The sequence below is a fragment of the Salvelinus namaycush genome, chromosome 24, assembly GCF_016432855.1.
Source record: "Salvelinus namaycush isolate Seneca chromosome 24, SaNama_1.0, whole genome shotgun sequence".
NCBI classification, from domain to species: Eukaryota; Metazoa; Chordata; class Actinopteri; order Salmoniformes; family Salmonidae; genus Salvelinus; species Salvelinus namaycush.
Window position 1 is genome coordinate 12,675,354 of NC_052330.1, and position 15,954 is coordinate 12,691,307.

Genomic DNA, 15,954 nt, shown 5'->3' on the forward strand with positions numbered 1-15,954 from the left:
GAGAGAGATATTTACAGTGTGTGTGCACTCAAGTGGACCCCCAGTAGGACCCAGTAAACCAGTTTATATATGTGGAAGTCATAGTGAAGACATAGCATCTTCCAGTAATATCTGGAGCAAAACTAAACCCACATTATAAGGAATGAAGAACAGTGTATCACAAACCAGAATGGACAACATTACTCCATTTGAATCACTGAGTCACAGGAGGTTGGTGGCACCTTAATTGGGGAGGACGGGATCATGGTAATGGCTGGAGTGGAATTAGTGGAATGGTATCAATATATCAAACACGTTTTCCATGTGTTTGATGCCATTCCATTTGCTCAGTTCCAGCAATTTATTAGCCGTCCTCCACTTAGCAGCCTCCACTGCACTGAGTATAAGAAGAAGTTGAACTAAAATGATTAGTCTGGTATGGAAAGCCTGGGCATTTATTTAAACAAGGAGAAATTAAAAGTGTGAAAATATGTAATGCAGAAGGAGCATAAAATAACACCATAAAATATTCCACATTACAGTAAGCTATTACATTTATTTTTTTAAATAAGCAAAACTTTTCATCCCTAACCCAAGAATCATTTTACAAACAAAAATATATCCCCCCTTCACGTGATTTCAAATGTGTCTTACTAGTATAATTAAAACGTTTTTACAGTGGTTTATTTTAATATATCTTTGATAGTTTAAGAGGGAAATTAAGCAAATAAATGTCTCTCCTATTGCAATGATACATTTAAATTGTACGTAATGGTCCAGTTATTAAATAAAAACAAAAAAGGAGAGTCACTGGGAAACAAAACCTGGCTCTCTTTCTCGTTGCCGAGTTGGGGCTTGGCGGTCTGTCTGTCTTGCTAAGGTTCCAGTCAACTACTTTGTATTGAGTTCATTTTCTAGCTCCATGAGTTTTCGTGAGGCCTTGACTTTGTTAGACACCTCCTTCCCTTGGGAAAAGAGCCGCTGGCGCTCCTTGAAGGTCATACTCTCTGGCGCTTCTCCAGTTAAAGTGTTTTCCTGTTCTTGACCACTGCAACGAGAAAAACAACCACAATATGACTAAAACATATACTGTACCACGTTGTGAGTTCTGAGAATTCCTACACTACAATGTCTCAGTTCCTGATGGTCGTTCATTCAGGTGTTTCCTTTTTAGGAGGCTGACCCAGTTGAATGTTCTGTTTATGAAGAGAGCGAGATGCATGGCAGGCCTCACCCTTTTGTCCACTTCTCTCGCAGGTCCTTGTAACCTTCTTCTGATCCTACAACCCCGGTTGTGTTTCCAGTGTATGAATGAAATCCTGTATTAATTAATTAATTGGGGAAATAGAGCACATTAGTTAATAATTAATTTAGTTATAGTACCATGTTGGCTGGTTAAACCAAAGCGTGTTTTAAAAAGATGCTGGGTACAAAAATGTGTATAAAACCGCTTTCGATTAACAATTTATTTACTAGGATTTATTTACCTGCTTCAGTACACGAAGAGTACTGCACGGCAACGTAAAGTTATTGTGACGTAACACTGTGACAACTGTAAATTGTTGCGAAGTCACAATCCAGGCTATAACTGATTTATCTGTACCCAGCAACTTTTCAGTCAAGTTCAAATTCTACAACAAACCAAGCTTTTTCCACAGACCAAAACAAGCCGTTGGGACTAGATTAGGTGACTGAATAGCGTTAGTGCATTCAAGGTACGCCTGAAGCAGCAGGGTCTGTGAAACAAGTATGTGGGATCAAAGGTGGAGGTCAACCATTAAGGCATGTAGCACCTGAGGTAAACGGTCATCAAGCCTGTTATGCCAAAAACTACTTAAACTGCTGGATGATCGGTAGGAGCTCATCAAAGCCACAGGGGCCTGAATGAGGACTGATTTGATGTCCTAACTGGATTTCTTACTTCTAATCGAACACCGGTGACCTCTACCTCTGACCCACAGTAGGCATTAATCAGTAGGCTCACGTGTCCGTGTGTCTGTCAGGGCCATGCCAGCGGAGGGCTGGGGCTGGCGTCTCACACTAACCCAGAACTCCCACCAATAGAATCTGACTGGTTGTGTTCCAACAAACGGGGTGTGTGTGTGTGTGTGTGTGTGTGTGTGTGTGTGGAAGCACAACCAGAATCCGAATGCATGTTGATTTTGTTTTCTTTTGCTTTAAATGGAATGAAACTGGGGGTAACAGGGCAGACACAAACACATTGACTTGTGTGAACCGAGGCAGGACTCCACTGGCATGGTCAAGTTCTTCTGGGGCAGAACCGGCTCTCAGTCTACAGACTGGTTGATAAGTTGGTACCTATCCAAGATCTGTCCCCTGAGCTAAAACAACACCTTATGAACCCTCCAATAACAAAGCACTAAAGGAAGGGCCTCTGATGGTTTGTGGATTTCATTCTTTTAGTAAGCCAAATGTAAGCTTATACAGAACAGTAATTTGGCATCAGATGTAATGTAAGTCAACCAAAGGTCTTTCTATAGTCTAGAGCCATGGATAATGTGTTCTTTTCATTCAAAAAAGGCAAGCACAAATACCCCTAGCTCCAACAATTCACAGTTAGATTTTGCTGATATTCTTTTACGATAAAGTGGAGCAGGAGGTGGAATCTGAGCAGTCTCAAAACATCTAGATATCTTATCTGAGAGCTGGGTTGCCCTTCACCTTGATGCTGCCAGTGGATTGTGGTAAACAGAGGGAGCCAGTGGTTCAAGTGGAGACCGGTTACCTGAACCACGGCATGGCCTCAGAGGGAGGAGGGAAGCAGCAGCATTAGACAATGTCACTGACACACACAGGCAGACTGACTGACAGGACAGACAGAGCCACAGACATGGCAGACAGACAGACATGGAAGGCACAGACAGACAGACATGAGACAGACAGGAGACAGACAGGGCAGGCACAGACAGACAGACATGGCAGGCACAGACAGACAGACATGGCAGGCACAGACAGACAGACATGGCACAGACAGACAGACAGACATGGAAGGCACAGACAGACAGACAGACAGACATGGAAGGCACAGACAGACATGGAAGGCACAGACAGACATGGAAGGCACAGACAGACAGACATGGCACAGACAGACAGACAGACATGGAAGGCACAGACAGACAGACAGGGCACAGACAGACAGACAGGGCACAGACAGACAGACAGACAGACAGACAGACAGACAGGGCACAGACAGACAGACAGGGCACAGACAGACAGACATGGAAGGCACAGACAGACATACAGACATGGAAGGCACAGACAGACATACAGACATGGCACAGACAGACAGACAGACATACATGGAAGGCACTGCCAGACAGACAGGGCACAGACAGACAGACATGGCACAGACAGACAGACAGACAGGGCAAGCACAGACAGACAAACAGACAGGGCAAGCACAGAGACAAACATGGCAAGCACAGACAGACAGACAGACAGACATGGCAAGCACAGACAGACAAACATGGCAAGCACAGACAGACAGACATGGCAAGCACAGACAGACAGACAGACATGGAAGGCACAGACAGACAGACATGGCACAGACAGACAGACAGACATGGAAGGCACAGACAGACAGACAGGGCACAGACAGACAGACAGACAGGGCACAGACAGACAGACATGGAAGGCACAGACAGACATACAGACATGGAAGGCACAGACAGACATACAGACATGGCACAGACAGACAGACAGACATACATGGAAGGCACTGCCAGACAGACAGGGCACAGACAGACAGACATGGCACAGACAGACAGGGAAGGCACAGACAGACAGACAGGGCAAGCACAGAGACAAACATGGCAAGCACAGACAGACAAACATGGCAAGCACAGACAGACAGACATGGCAAGCACAGACAGACAGACAGACATGGCAAGCACAGACAGACAGACAGACATGGCAAGCACAGACAGACAGACAGACAGACATGGCAAGCACAGACAGACAGACAGACATGGCAAGCACAGACAGACAGACAGACATGGCAAGCACAGACAGACAGACAGACAGGGCAAGCACCGACGGCACAGACAGGGCAGGCGCAGACGGCACAGACATGGCAGGCACAGACAGACAGACATGGAACGCACAGACAGACAGACGCACAGACAGACAGAAATGGCACGGACAGACATGGCACGCACAGACAGACATGGCATGCACAGACAGACATGGCACGCACAGACTGACAGACAGGGAACGCACAGAGAGACATGGCACAGACAGACGACATGGCACAGACAGACATGGTAGGCACAGACAGACATGGCACGCACAGACAGACATGGCAGAGACATGGCAGAGACAGACAGACATGGCAGAGACATGGCACAGACAGACATGGCAGAGACATGGCACAGACAGACATGGCACAGACATGGCACAGACCGGGCAGAATCAGGAACAGTCATAGCAGACAAAAAGAGGAGTGAACAGAATACATGAGCGTTGAAAGGAGGAGCAAAGCAAAGCAGCAGAGGCAGTAAATAGCAATGGATCATCAGGCCGATTGGAATGAAGCTAGGATTCAGCGGGGGGAGGGTTGATGTGGGATTATAGCAAGGTTAGTGATTGGTCCCTCAATTTGAGTGAGGAATGCAACACATTAACAACAGGCCCACCACACATCATCCATACTGGGTAGGGCAGGGGCACTGGTGCTGTGTGCAGGTGTGACATGCAGGGGGACATTCACTGAGCCTCTTGACTAAGACTGTGTTGCATTACTGCCATCTTTTGTCCATGGCTGTTTAAAGTGTTCACATCGGAGGGCTTCCGTTCACACTTTCTTTAAGAACATTTATAAACAGACTCATCGGTCTCTAAAATAGAAAGGCATAATCCTGTGATTGTCAATGGTGGAAATCACTTACTTACAGCATTTCTACTTAACAAATATCTTATTAGTTCCTCAAACTACAGTACTGTTATGGCTCACAATGAAACACTGAAAATGTATTGTATTTAGAGTATGATAATACTAATAGACTTTTGAATGCCCTTCTCACCAAGAGACTTAAATTATTGTGGTTTGTTGACCAAAAATGCAGATTATCCCTAAAATGTCAAGCAAAGTTTATCTTGAAAGAACTTCACACTTTTGCCAGGTTCCAGCAATAGATGACAATAACTGAAAGTTGACACTTCTGTCAGTAGGGGTCACTAAAGGCTTTAAAACAGAATACATTGTGCCACAGATTTAGACCATAGAACTAGATTATAGTGAAGTAGTACTACCGCTCAGTAATCTAATGAGTGATTGGTTTGGAGCCCTGACAGAGCTTTAAACAGCCACAGACAAATGCAATGGCTCACTCAACAGATCTTTCCCCTTTGCCAAGTGAGCCTGAGGAGAGTTGCTCCTCTCAGGTCCCATCACAGTAACACTGTGATAGATAAGAAGCCAGTGTCTCAGTGTTCCTTAATGCCAATCCCACCCCCAAGCAGCCGTGGGGCCCGTGGCAGGGCTGGGCAGGCAGGCGGGCGGCAGGCCACCACAGCAAAACCTAACACATGGGCGGGCGGGCGAGGGGCGGCAACACCAACAGTACTATGATTGGATATCTGGAGTGCGATCACAGCGAATCACGGGTTGTTTTATCAATTGCTTTTATTTGCTAGAAGGATGATTGGAGGACAGAGGAGGATCAGGAAAAACAAACAAGAAACGGAATCTGATTTGCTCGTGGAGGAGTGGAATTTCCAACAAACTATAACAAACTGATGGGAGATGGCGGGAGAAAAAAGGAATTACAAGTTGATTGGCAACTATAATACAGATCTACTGGATTGTCGATAGAGAGAGCGAGGAAGGGAAAAGGAAGCCAGAATGACTCTACTGAAAATAAACAGGAACACAAAAATATAACAAAAAAACATGAATGAATGAGAGATCTGGAGTGGGAGGCGTATGGGAGGGCGTGTCCTCTCTCCTCTCCGTGTCTACCTTTAGAGTTGCCTGTCGGGATGAAGCTGAGGCTGGGTTTGATGGGAGGGGGAGGGGGCTGCCCTGCAGTACTGTTGGCATTGACAGCCGGCGGCTGGAATGAGCTGGACAGAAAGATCCCATCAGACAAAGGGCGGGGCTTGCGCGCAGACGGCTGCGGCTTGTGAGCGGGCGGGAGGTCGCCATAGGACTTTCTGGTGGCGGAGAGCTTAACCTGACCTGCAGCGTCCTCCTCCTCCTCCTCGTCATTGTACGAGACAAACTTGGCAGTGTACAAGGCGTCAGGGGAGACGACCTGGGTTTTGAGGTAGGAGGCGTTTCTCTGAGGCGGGGGTGGAGGAGCGTTAGTGGCAGTGGTTGCGGGGAATGCAGTGGGAGGGGGGGGCTGAGGCTGGTAGTCCCTGGGGAGGGGAGGTCTGTACAGACCAGGCTCGTCAGGCGTCAGCAGCTTGCGCTCGGCCTCCTCGTGCTGCCGGCGCCGCCCTTCCTCCAGGCGTGTGTAGTACTCCTCCTCCTGCCTCCTCTAAGGGAATGGGAAGAGCCGGTTAGTGTGGCCAAGGCATGGCTGACTGTCTTGGACTGACACATTCCGCTGGAGGGAGGATCCCATGGCCACAAGACAGCCAGAGAAGTCCTCCACTTCCTTATCTGTTCACTATGTGTCTGTGTGTGTGTAATGTGCGGGGGAGACTGCTCTGTGTGCTGTGTTCTGGGTACTTCATGTGCTCTGTTTTTCATCTCCTCTACATGCTGTGTTGAGAACCGCCGTCGGCGAGATATAGGTACTTTTCTGACAGCTAGGGCAGTTTGAAGTAGTTTGGGTTAGACTACAGTCAAGTGATTCGATAGGCTTGAATACAAGGACTTTGAGGGATTCTATGGTTTTAGCTCTGGAAAAGGGACCAGCTAGTAATAGAGATTGGTTGGCTCTGGGTTCTGTACATGGATCCCCTGGGTTAGTGTGTGGTGGGTGGTATGGTGGGTAGGTATATGACATCGATGAGAGGATGGTGAGGCAAACAGAGGTGACGTGTTGTACTCTGGTATGACCACAGCGAGGGTAGGGCATCCTAGCAGCAGTTCCAAAGCAATGCCTGATGAAATGACAAATGGCTTCCAACAAACGTAAGATTCCGTAAACAACCTGACATAGACAACAACAAGTGACTCCCATGCTTTTTGGGGGGTAGGAGGGTTACACACATCCATACATAACATTACATAACACAGAGGAAGGTGACCATCTTGAGAACATGCCGTTGGACATCATTGTCATTATTACAGAGCTTTAGATTACCAGTGGTCTGAGGATGACTCACAGGAAAACAACTAAATCAATGGTCACACAGTGAAAACAAAATGGCGCTGGGATGTTGTAACATTGTCACACAAGGTCAGATGACTGGATGCTGATGCTCTCAGACCGCTGGTAAATCAACATCTCCATAACTGACTGGGACTGAGGACAGGAAACACTCAGTGCTCCAAAACCACACTTGGCCTCTGACAGACAAAACACCACCAGGCATCATTAAGATAAGTGAGCATTCTGTCTGGCTGTGGGCTCTCTGTCCCAATACTACTTCTCCTGAACACAGAACACTGAACACTACCTCCATCACTAATCACTACTCGACTGGAGTCCTAAAAACCCAGACAGACAGTCCCCTCCACAGTTCTCTGATTGGTTCATTGTAGAGGGGCGTGTTCACAATTCTTCATACAGGATCACTTACAGCTCCGTGGAGAGAGAGTGGCCAGGAACAGTAGAAACCTTGAAAAAGCTGGTAATGTTAGCAGATTATAAAAAATGGCTGCCTGTTGCCCCTCTACACCCCCTGAAGGGAAGTGGTCACACAGACCGGTCTTTACTTTCCACTGTATAATTGTTCTCTTATGCTGGTGGGCTGTTTTGTTTAGGCACAACTCATTTTTCATGAGGTAAACTACAATTAGCTGGGCAGATCCCCACGGGGTAATACTTTAATTACAGTGCAGCTTAGTCTCTTAAGTCTCTCTCTGGGTTTACACTCCGTTACTCTGATGTCCTCTGCTTCCGATTTGGCTGTGGCTTTCTGCTTTAATCTGCTCTGCTGGCAATGACATCAATCCTTTACAAAACTTAACTAGCGTCAAAATTGTTTTTACAAAAAATAATGAAACACAGCTGTGTGTCATCAAAACATCTGGATTCCATTGAGGTCTATCAAATTCATATAAAATATAAACTTATTACGGTCTGGCTGAACAGAAATCCCTTTCATAGAAATGCATCATATTTTGTCAGAACCTGTCTAACCAGCTGTGTGTTAGCTAACTGCTGAGACACGGTCCGATGGGTCCTGTCAGGGAGGTGTACCTTCTCATCGACCTCTCGTCTGGCCCCCTCTTCCTCTCTCCAGCGTCTCTCCTCCTCCTGCTTGGCCCGGTCCTCCGCCTCGCGCTTACGGATCTCCTCCAGCTGCTGCTTCCTCCGCCGCTCCTCATCCTGCAACTACACACACACACAAACACCATTCAGCACCATGTACACGGCCCGGGGACTTGTCCTACAGTCTATGATCTCCTAAAAGGTGTGCTTGGAGATAAATCTGTTGTAGAGTGGAATATATTTTGTTAAATCGAACGGTTTCATATAGTAGACCCAAATGTGTTATACATAAGTGTTATTTGAGGCCCTGCTCTCTAAGGTGTAAAGGTGGAAATATAACTTAGTAACAAACTATCCTCAGATCTACAACTGAAGCAAACTTACTGATGCGCTAGTCACACTATCCTACCTTGAGTTCACATTAATCCAGTCTGTCCTGTTTCCTCAGTCCGTCACAGCTCAACAGTAAAGCCCTGAGGACTGCTATCAGGTCTGCATCTACACACGTCTATACACAGGCTCATTCAGCAGATTGGCCCCCTGTCAGGGGCGTCGGGTTTCCAGACAAGGGCCCGTTGTGTTGAAAACGTCTAGGTCTAGGACATTGTGGGGGAATGCTCTGTATGCTTAGTTAAACGTCGAGGGGGGTTTTCTGGGGCCATTTCCACTGTCACAGGATAGGTCGTCTGTGTTGAGAGAAGCAGTGTGCACTGCAGACAGGCACATGGCGACAGGTGGACATGCAGAATGAATGACAACAACGTGCAGCAACAACAAACAGCAGCAGCATGGCTGGGCAGAGTGGAGCAGAGGAGTGTCCACTTTATTTTCACTGATGTCATGATGACCAAACAGACTGGAAGTCAATCACCAGATGAAACATGACTACAGACGGACAGAAGAAAACACTGTGCAACTTCCCCAATGAGAGAGGAGGAGGGAGATGCTACAACATACAGGCTGAGCACCAGCGTTGTTCACACACAGAGCTGGATGACTGGAATGAAGTGGACTGACACCACACGGTGCAATGATGGTTACGCCCCACATGCAGGTGACCACTGCTGGGGAGGGTCTTCCACCATGCACAGACAGACCCCCACTGCAGCAGGCCAGGCAGCTCCCTGCTCTGAAACAACAGCTGCATGGTACTGAGCCTCCCTGGAACAAATACTTTATTTAACCATGCCCCAGTTAGTTTTAGATTCACTTTTCTATAGGTTAGATTAGTGTGTCCTACTGATTGTCTTTTTCATTCTGGAAATTGTTTTAACCAATGATGATGATTTATCTTATGAGGCATTATTATTTGGTATCGTCTTTAAATGAGCCCTGACCAAAATAATTTGTGTGGCTGTCTGGCCTTTTGGCTCTTACAGAGACCAAGTTAGATCACTGTTCCACAGATCGACAGGGTCCCAACAGCCAATGAGAATCGCAGGATGACTCCCCCGTGGCTACTCTAGAGCCAAAAGTGGCACCTCCAACTTCCCGAACCCGCCCCAGGAGCACAGCAGCCGGCCCCCAGGCCTGATGAGGGAGGGCAGAGAATGAAGGAGAGGAAACACAGGTGGAGCCCAAGACAAGTAAGAAAGGAGAAAGGAGGGAGAATGCAGAAAGACAGAACGTACCAAGTCCAGAACAGAGATTGCTGGGACAGCAGTCTGCTGCGGAAGAAGAGAGGAAACCAAATAGAGAGAAAACAGAGGAGGATAGGAACGTGGGATAAAGAGAAGAAGAAGGTGAAGAAGAAGCATAGAAGAAGAAGGTGAAAACATTGCTAGGGGTTTTAGAGGCAGCAGTGATGTGGTGCCAGGAACATTCCTTCCCAGTATGGGACTGATTACGGCCAGCGGTGAATGTACGGCCCACTTCCCCTCAGACCAATAACGCTCCACTTCGCTCCGTGCGATTCGCTCCGTCCCCCGCTGAGATGCCAGAGCCTGGATGGCAGGGACTCGGAAGAATGTTGCTCACTACTTAAGGAAACATCCTGGAGTCTCACTAGACAGCTTGAATACAAGGTCACAGCAGAGACAGTACTGTTGTAACAGTTACTAATGAGGAGTAATATACTAGAGGGACCTCGCTGGTTGATGTTCATCTGTGCTGTTGTCTGAGGAGACCAGGGACACGAGCCCTCGTTAGATGACCTATGGACGTTTTATTCTATTCAAGTCAGACTGTTTTCTTGCCGAATGTAACACTTTCTGATGGCCATCCTGTTAGACCAGGAGATGAATCATTTCCAAATGGCCATAATTATATAAAAAAAAAAAGGAACAATTTCTACTTTGCCATGTTTCCATGTGGGTTTGTTGTGCGTCCGGCACCCTGCCCCTCCCTCTCTGCAGCCAGTTGAGTACAGCAGCTCAGCTTAGCATGGCAAAGCAATGGCATAAGCATGTTGCAGGTGCACACTGCAAAACATTCATTGTAGCTAGCTACTTACTGGGATTTCCTCAGGGGAATTGCATATCCTACTCTGTACCCATTGAAGAGATACTTTAGGATAATGGCAATGAAGCCCTTTTTCTACTTTACAGAGTCGGATGAACTGATGGACTGTTTTTATGTGATCTGCATCCAGTATGATGGTAGTTTCGCGAGCCAATGCTAACTAGTGTTAGCGCAATGCCTGGAGGTCTATGGTATCTACTAGCATGCTGACAGTTACCACAGACTTCCAGTCATTGCGCTAACGCTAGTAAGTAATTTCACTAACGCCAGGTAGAAATTGTTATCTATTGCGCTAACACTAGTTAGCAACTCCCTTCAAACTGCACACAGAGACATACAATGGTGTCCACGAGTTTATCTGACTCTGGAGAAGAAGATAAAGGGCTTCATTGCCAAAATTCTAAAGTATCCCTTTAAGCCCAGTTCCATTTCCAATTTTCCCACTACCCTGCTTGGCCCATGGCTGGCCCTTCCTTGGCATGAGAAATGTCATGCCCTGTGAGTCAAGTGGCTCAAAATGTTCATAGAGCTCAGGTAATTTATAAATGGGTCAACTGTAATCAATGATGAGTCTGTGATTCTAATGATCTCAGCACTGAACATCTTGGGCCACTAGTCTTCCTCCATACACCTTACCTCCCTGATGTGCTGTATGATTCTCTATAGCGTAGCGTACCTTCTCCCGTGTGCTACACTAGACCCCTGCTCTCCAGGGCAGCTCACCCTTGCTCTCTTCTCCGCCTCCAGCCGCTGCATGATCATCATGGTGTCCACGTCCTCGTCGTCGTCCTCCTCATCTTCCTCATCACTCTGCTTGGACTCCTGCAGTCTCTTCTGGAACTGCCACTCCAGCATCAGCTTCCTGAGCCGGTCGCTCTCCTCGGCCGTACGCTCCGGCTTGGCCTGCAGGTCCTGGATCTCCCTGTCCAGCAGGTCTACGATGTGCAGCTGCTGCTGCTTCTCCAGCTTCTCCCGGGCGTCCCTCTTCCAGGGGTCTGGGGACAGGCTGTCGCTGGAAGACAGCTCCGCCTTGCTGATGGTGATGTACTGCAGGTCCCGGCGCTCGATGGTGCGGGGCTGCTGCTGGGGGAGCAGCTCTCTGATCACTGTGTCCATTGGGTTACCCTGAGGGGGCAGGGTCGTCACTCTGGGCAGAGTGGACAGTTTCTCAGGCCTGGGGGGCTGCTGCTGCTGGGCCTGCTGTTGGGCCTGGGGGGGGAAGTAGGGCAGGGGCACCTGCTGCATTGGCATGGGGGACTGGGGATGGGGTATCTGATAGTGCTGTGTGGGAGGGGGGAGTGTGCCCCCATGTTGGTTGTTGTTGTGGGCTACAGGCATGGATGGGTTACGGACCTGTCCCAGCTTCCTCTCCTGTTCCCTCCTCTTCCTCTCCCTCTCATCCTCTAACCGGGCTTTCTCCTTCTCATACCAGCGCTGCTGCTCCTCGCGTTTCTTACGGTCGGCGGCTGCTGCCTGCTGCTGGGAGGCCGAGGGAGGAGGGGGTAGGGGCAGGTCGGGCTGTGAATCAAAGTCCTGGTAGTGTACAGGGGGAGGGGGTGGTGGAGGGGGAGGGAGGTCTGTGCGTGTGGCCTGAGCCACGGGGCCTGGGTGCGGGGCGATGGGGCCAGGGGTCTTCCAGCGTCCCGGGCCACTCTTGTGGTTACTCTGGGTCTTGTTGGAGGAGTAGTTGAGGTGCTCCTGGCTGGAGGTGGAGGACTCCACGGAGGAGGAGACCTGGTGGTGGTTAACCCAGTGTTCCCCACTGCCTCGCTGGTAGTCAGCCTCTCTCTGCTGCTGCTGCTGCAGGTGGACCAGGTCCTCAGGACGCAGGGTGGCTGGAGGGTAGCCCCCCGGGAGGTCACACAGCTCCTCCTGAGAGTGGCCCATCCGCTGAGAGGACAGACACAGCAATCACATACACAAACATTAACACAGTGCAAGAGCAGCACAGCACTTTTACAGCATCGTATACACCTAGTACATGTGTAAATTAACAACATGCAGGTATAGTATTTGATATTATGAGAGATGCTATTCAGACAAAACATTTCTGCATGATTCCTTTGCCCGTGTGCCCACCTGCATGGCCATGCTGCTGTTGTGGTGGTCTTCCATGGAGCCAGGAGGGCCCCTGTCGTCAGCGTATAACTGCCCTGCGGCCGGGCCCATCCGGTCTGTAGACTTGGAGGCTGGGATGGTGAAGTATTCCCTGGGGTAGGTCTGAGTTGGGATTGGGTAGGCCTCGGGACGAGGTGGAGAGGGCTCGTCCTATAGAAAAGGAAAAAGGGGACTACTATTAGAACATACACTACGGTTGGCTAAGAGACGTGGGATAAACTAGACAAAACGCTCGTGGTCACGGTGCAGATTTCCGGCATCAGTGTTATTAACGGTAGCAGATGGCGGTGGGGTCCTGTGCTCAGGGAGACCATTGTTTGTTGACAGGATAAGAATGTGGGAGAGGCAGCACACGAACACCACTGGTAGCTAATCAGTGATAGTGGTTGGAGAGCTGATGCGGATTTATTACAGGGGGAACAATAGATAAAGCTATTTTCAGTTACGCTGGAACGTTGTGATTTTACCACCGATAATGACTCTTAGTAATCTTGGTTATTGTTTTGATTGTGAGAGCTGAGAAGAACGGATTGAACACAGGGAATGCTGCAATAATGTATCGTCTTGTTGTGTGACTGGTAATGTCTTGGTGTGGTCTTGGAGTAGACCTTCTCCTCAGGGAGATATGTTACGGCAACATTCCTCTGACTGGTGGTGTTGCTGTGGTTACTCACATCAGCACACAGGTTGCCCGTGGAGACGGAGGTGATCTTTGTCCCAGGTCCTCCTGGGTAGACGGCATTTCCTCCTGGACTCTGACTCTGGTCTGGAGGGAAAACACCAGGTAGTCAGAGCTGAGCAGACACTAACTCAGTGGTCACACACACACGCACACACTACTCCAGTGATCACCATTCACCAGCAGGTTGACATTTATTGTCATGAATCTTGCAGAACTTAGTGAGGCAGAATTTAGTGATTTCATCTAGATTGGCCATTTGCTTTTTGGTCTTAATATAAGGTTAGGCATTAGGGTTAAAAATTAGATTTTATGACTTTGTGGCTGTGCTAGCTAGTAACCACTCTGCAGAGCCGCCTCCAGGGCAAGATTCATGACAATAAATGCCAACCTGCCATTCACCATCTCTTGCCCTGGAGAGCTATGGGGTTTGGAGGTTTTTGTTCCAGCCCAGCACAAAGGTCTATGTGTTGGAGTTTATTTGAAAAGTTTAAGTAGGAAATTGCATGCATTTTTATGATTACAGAGACGGTGGCCAAGTCTCAATTAATACTTTCCAGTTAATCATATTTCATGGCTTTTAGAAAGGGCTCACAGAGCTTGTTTTTCCACTCACAGCTGTCCCCCAGTGTTAGTTATGGCAAAATATTAATGAAGCAAGACAGACAAATTTAACTGCCTTGAGTTTTATTTGCGTGTTCTACAGTCCTGTAAAGATAGTGGCTGACTGGGACAGGTAACGTAACATCCCAAAAAATCCTATTGAAACATTCTCTGTAAAGCAAACTTTCATCGAGGTTTTATATGGTTTATAATTGGTTTCTCTTTTCATTATCAGTATCCTTTTCCAGCGCTATGATATCCGTAACATCCATAACGGTTGTGGATGTGATGGACATCGATGTATCATATCTTAAGCTCCCGAAGCTTGTGCATTCACCACATCGTGTGCTTGTTCTGGGACGTATTCTTCAGACGTTTACTGAAGGAATTGGTGATATCTTGAAAATGTGTTCTAGCTAAGATTCTCTTGGAAAATGTATGCTGAAATACATTTCTCATACATGGCAGTATAGTGTCTTTTTCAAATGAAACCCCCAAAAATACATGAACTTAATCCAGTGTCCAGAAAAGTCGATATACAGTTCCAGTCAAAAGTTTGGACACACCTACTCAGGCCAGGGTTTTTCTTTATTTTTACTATTTTCTACATTGTAGAATAATAGTGAAGACATCAAAACTATTAAACACATATGGAATCAAGTAGTAACAAAAAAAGTGTTAAACAAATACATTTTAGATTCTTTAAAGTAGCCACCCTTTGCCTTGATGACAGCTTTGCACACTCTTGGCATTCTCTCAACCAGCTTCATGCGGTAGTCACCTGGAATGCATTTCAATTAACAGGTGTGCCTTGTTAGAAGTTAATTTGTAGAATTTCTTTCCTTAATGCGTTTGAGACAACCAGTTGTGTTGTGACAGGGTAGTATACAGAAGATGGCCCTATTTGGTAAAAATAAATACAATTATAGAGACTTGGTCCTTTGGTCTGATGTGTCCAAGTTTGAGATTTTTGGTTCCAACCGCCGTGTCTTTGTGAGATGCAGAATAGGTGAACGCATATGTAGTTCCCACCGTGAAGCATGGAGGTGGTGGTGTGATGGTGCTTTGCTGGTGGCACAGTCTGTGATGTATTTAGAATTTAAGGCACAATTAACCAGCATGGCTACCACAGCATTCTGCAGCGATACACCATCCCATCTGATTTGCGCTTAGTGGGACTATCATTTCCTTTTCAACAGGACAATGACCCAACACACCTTCAGGCTGTGTAAGTTCTATTTGACCAAGAAGGAGAGTGATGGAGTGCTGCATCAGATGACCTGGCCTCCACAATCACGGACCTCAACCCAATTGAGATGGTTTGGGATGAGTTGGACTGCAGAGAGAAGGAAAAGCAGCCAACAAGTGCTCAGCATATGTAGGAACCCCTTCAAGACTGTTGGAAAAGCATTCTAGGTTAAGCTGGTTGAGAGAATGCTAAGAGTGTGCAAAGCAGTCAAAGGCAAAGGGTGGCTACTTTGAAGAATCTAAAATCTACAATATATTTTGATTTGTTGAACACTTTTTGGGTTACTACCTGATTCCATGTGTTATTTCCCAGTTGATGTCTTCACTATTATTCTACAATGTAGAAAAAGTCAAATAAAGAAAAACCCTTGAATGAGTAGGTGTGTCCAATCTTTTGACTGGTACTATATATAAAGAGAGAATTACCTGTTAGGGTGTGGTGTCTGGCCTTGTATAAGGCTACCTGTAATTATTCAAGCCTAAAGTACTATGCCAGGGGTGTCAAACATACGGATC

At 47.3% G+C, this 15,954-nt stretch overlaps 1 protein-coding gene across 11 annotated transcripts in view; it reads right to left on the minus strand.

Annotated features, from left to right (window-relative positions):
* Positions 1-411: 411 nt before the first annotated feature.
* LOC120019714 (afadin-like) overlaps positions 412-15,954 on the minus strand; it is a 120,369-nt gene continuing 104,826 nt past the window's right edge. For 6 of the 11 annotated variants that reach the window (XM_038963128.1, XM_038963119.1, XM_038963122.1 and 3 more), the window contains 7 exons: positions 13,583-13,674; positions 12,870-13,058; positions 11,514-12,680; positions 8,319-8,453; positions 5,960-6,482; positions 1,214-1,298; positions 412-1,027 (listed from right to left, as the gene is read on the minus strand). In XM_038963128.1, coding sequence (XP_038819056.1) covers positions 871-1,027; positions 1,214-1,298; positions 5,960-6,482; positions 8,319-8,453; positions 11,514-12,680; positions 12,870-13,058; positions 13,583-13,674 — 2,348 coding nt within the window. In that variant the 3' untranslated portion in view covers positions 412-870. The remainder of the gene's footprint in view (positions 1,028-1,213; positions 1,299-5,959; positions 6,483-8,318; positions 8,454-11,513; positions 12,681-12,869; positions 13,059-13,582; positions 13,675-15,954) is intronic. The other 5 variants (XM_038963125.1, XM_038963124.1, XM_038963126.1 and 2 more) reach the window with 1 other exon arrangement.